This window comes from Macaca mulatta, chromosome 14 (genome assembly GCF_049350105.2).
Source record: "Macaca mulatta isolate MMU2019108-1 chromosome 14, T2T-MMU8v2.0, whole genome shotgun sequence".
NCBI classification, from domain to species: Eukaryota; Metazoa; Chordata; class Mammalia; order Primates; family Cercopithecidae; genus Macaca; species Macaca mulatta.
The window spans coordinates 17178502-17180305 of record NC_133419.1 but is presented as its reverse complement, the minus strand read 5'-3'; the positions used below and the strand labels follow the sequence as shown (position 1 = coordinate 17180305).

At 39.2% G+C, this 1804-nt stretch overlaps 1 protein-coding gene across 1 annotated transcript; it reads left to right on the top strand.

The window, feature by feature from the left end:
• The first annotated feature begins 510 nt into the window (after window positions 1-510).
• LOC100425791 (olfactory receptor 4A5-like) lies at window positions 511-1804 on the top strand. Its single transcript, XM_015114260.3, has one exon. It carries the CDS (start codon window positions 564-566, stop codon window positions 1509-1511), a length of 948 nt encoding a protein of 315 aa, XP_014969746.3. The 5' UTR covers window positions 511-563; the 3' UTR covers window positions 1512-1804.

Genomic DNA, 1804 nt, shown 5'->3' with positions numbered 1-1804 from the left:
TCTAACAGTAGAAGGCGAGAGCACTGAGTGACATATTTTATAAGATGTTATTCTTGGTGCTACATAGATCATATCATAAATACCACAAGTACAAACACAAAGGACTTCAATCTATTTCAACTTATTTATTTAGTGTTTATTACTACCATCAGAGAGTAAGTTTCTTGAGACCAAGAACCCATTGCCTATTCATCACAGCTGACTTCTGTGCCAAGAAAAATGTTTTAAATAAGAAGTTATGAAATGTATGAATGGCTGTTGGGACTTTAACTATTCTTCTGCGTAGACTATTCACTAACTCTAAGAGGTAGAAGCGTTGAACTTTTGGCTTAAATTAAAATATTTGAGGAGAAATAGAATCCTTAAGGGAAGATGGGCTCTTTGTGTGAGGAACTCAACAGAGACTTACCAAATGTTTATTGTATGTAAATCAATATTGAAGATACAACAACGAAGATGTGCTCTGTGAAACAAAGGATGTGATCATATTCCTGCTCACTGTTTCATTACAGGTCCTGTTTTCCTGAGCTCTCACCTCTGATATAAGCCTGGAAGAAGAGTAAATGAGACAGAATAACAATATTACAGAATTTGTCCTACTTGGCTTGTCTCAGGATCCTGGTGTGCAAAAAGCATTGTTTGTCACATTTTTACTCACATACTTTATGACAATGGTGGGGAACCTACTCATTGTGGTGACTATTATTTCCAGCCCTTCCTTGGGCTCCCCAATGTACTTCCTCCTTGCCTGCCTGTCACTTATAGATGCTGTATATTCCACTACCATTTCTCCTAAGTTGATTGTGGACTTATTCTGTGACAAAAAGACTATTTCCTTCCCAGCTTGCATGGGTCAGCTATTTATAGACCACTTGTTTGGTGGTGCTGAGATCTTCCTTCTGGTGGTGATGGCCTATGATCGCTATGTGGCCATCTGTAAGCCACTGCACTATTTGACCATCATGAATCGACAGGTTTGCATCCTTCTGTTGATGGCGGCTGTGACTGGAGGTTTTGTGCATTCTGTGTTTCAAATTGTTGTTGTGTACAGTCTCCCTTTCTGTAGCCCCAATGTCATTGACCACTTTGTCTGTGATATGTACCCATTATTGGAACTGGCGTGCACTGACACCTACTTTATAGGCCTCACTGTTGTTGTCAATGGTGGAGCAATGTGTATGGTCATCTTCATCATTCTATTAATATCCTATGGAATCATCCTAAACTCTCTTAAAACTTACAGTCAGGAAGGGAGGCGTAAAGCCCTGTCTACCTGCAGCTCCCACATCACCGTGGTTGTCCTCTTTTTTGTTCCCTGTATTTTCATGTATGTTAGACCTGTTTCAACCTTTCCTATTGATAAATTCATGACTGTTTTTTATACAGTTATCACACCCATGTTGAATCCTTTAATATACACGTTGAGAAATACAGAGATGAGAAATGCTATAGAAAAACTCTTGGGTAAAAAGTTAACTATATTTAGAATAAGAGTGTCCCTCCTCGTGTAGATAAGGAGGTATGTAGTCAAGGTCTTCCCAGTCAAGTTTTCAGATTTCTAAGGGCATGTCAAGCATCTCAAAGTGGAAAGACAGGATTTAGATGCTCACAGCTCAATTAGGAAATCATCCCATCGTGGCATTTGTTTGAAGTTCAATATCTCAACGTCTATATCCAGGCTGAGTGTGGATGGAGCTGCTTCTTTGCAGGTCCTATTGTGCACGATTCAAATGATAATTTTCCTATTTACAAATCTTTGAGACCCGGTATTTCTTCCACATACTCAGCACACAATGGAGAAATG

Excerpts from the sequence above, each read along its gene's own strand:
- LOC100425791 (XM_015114260.3), top strand. The coding sequence starts at position 564 with ATGAGACAGAATAACAATATTACAGAATTTGTCCTACTTGGCTTGTCT.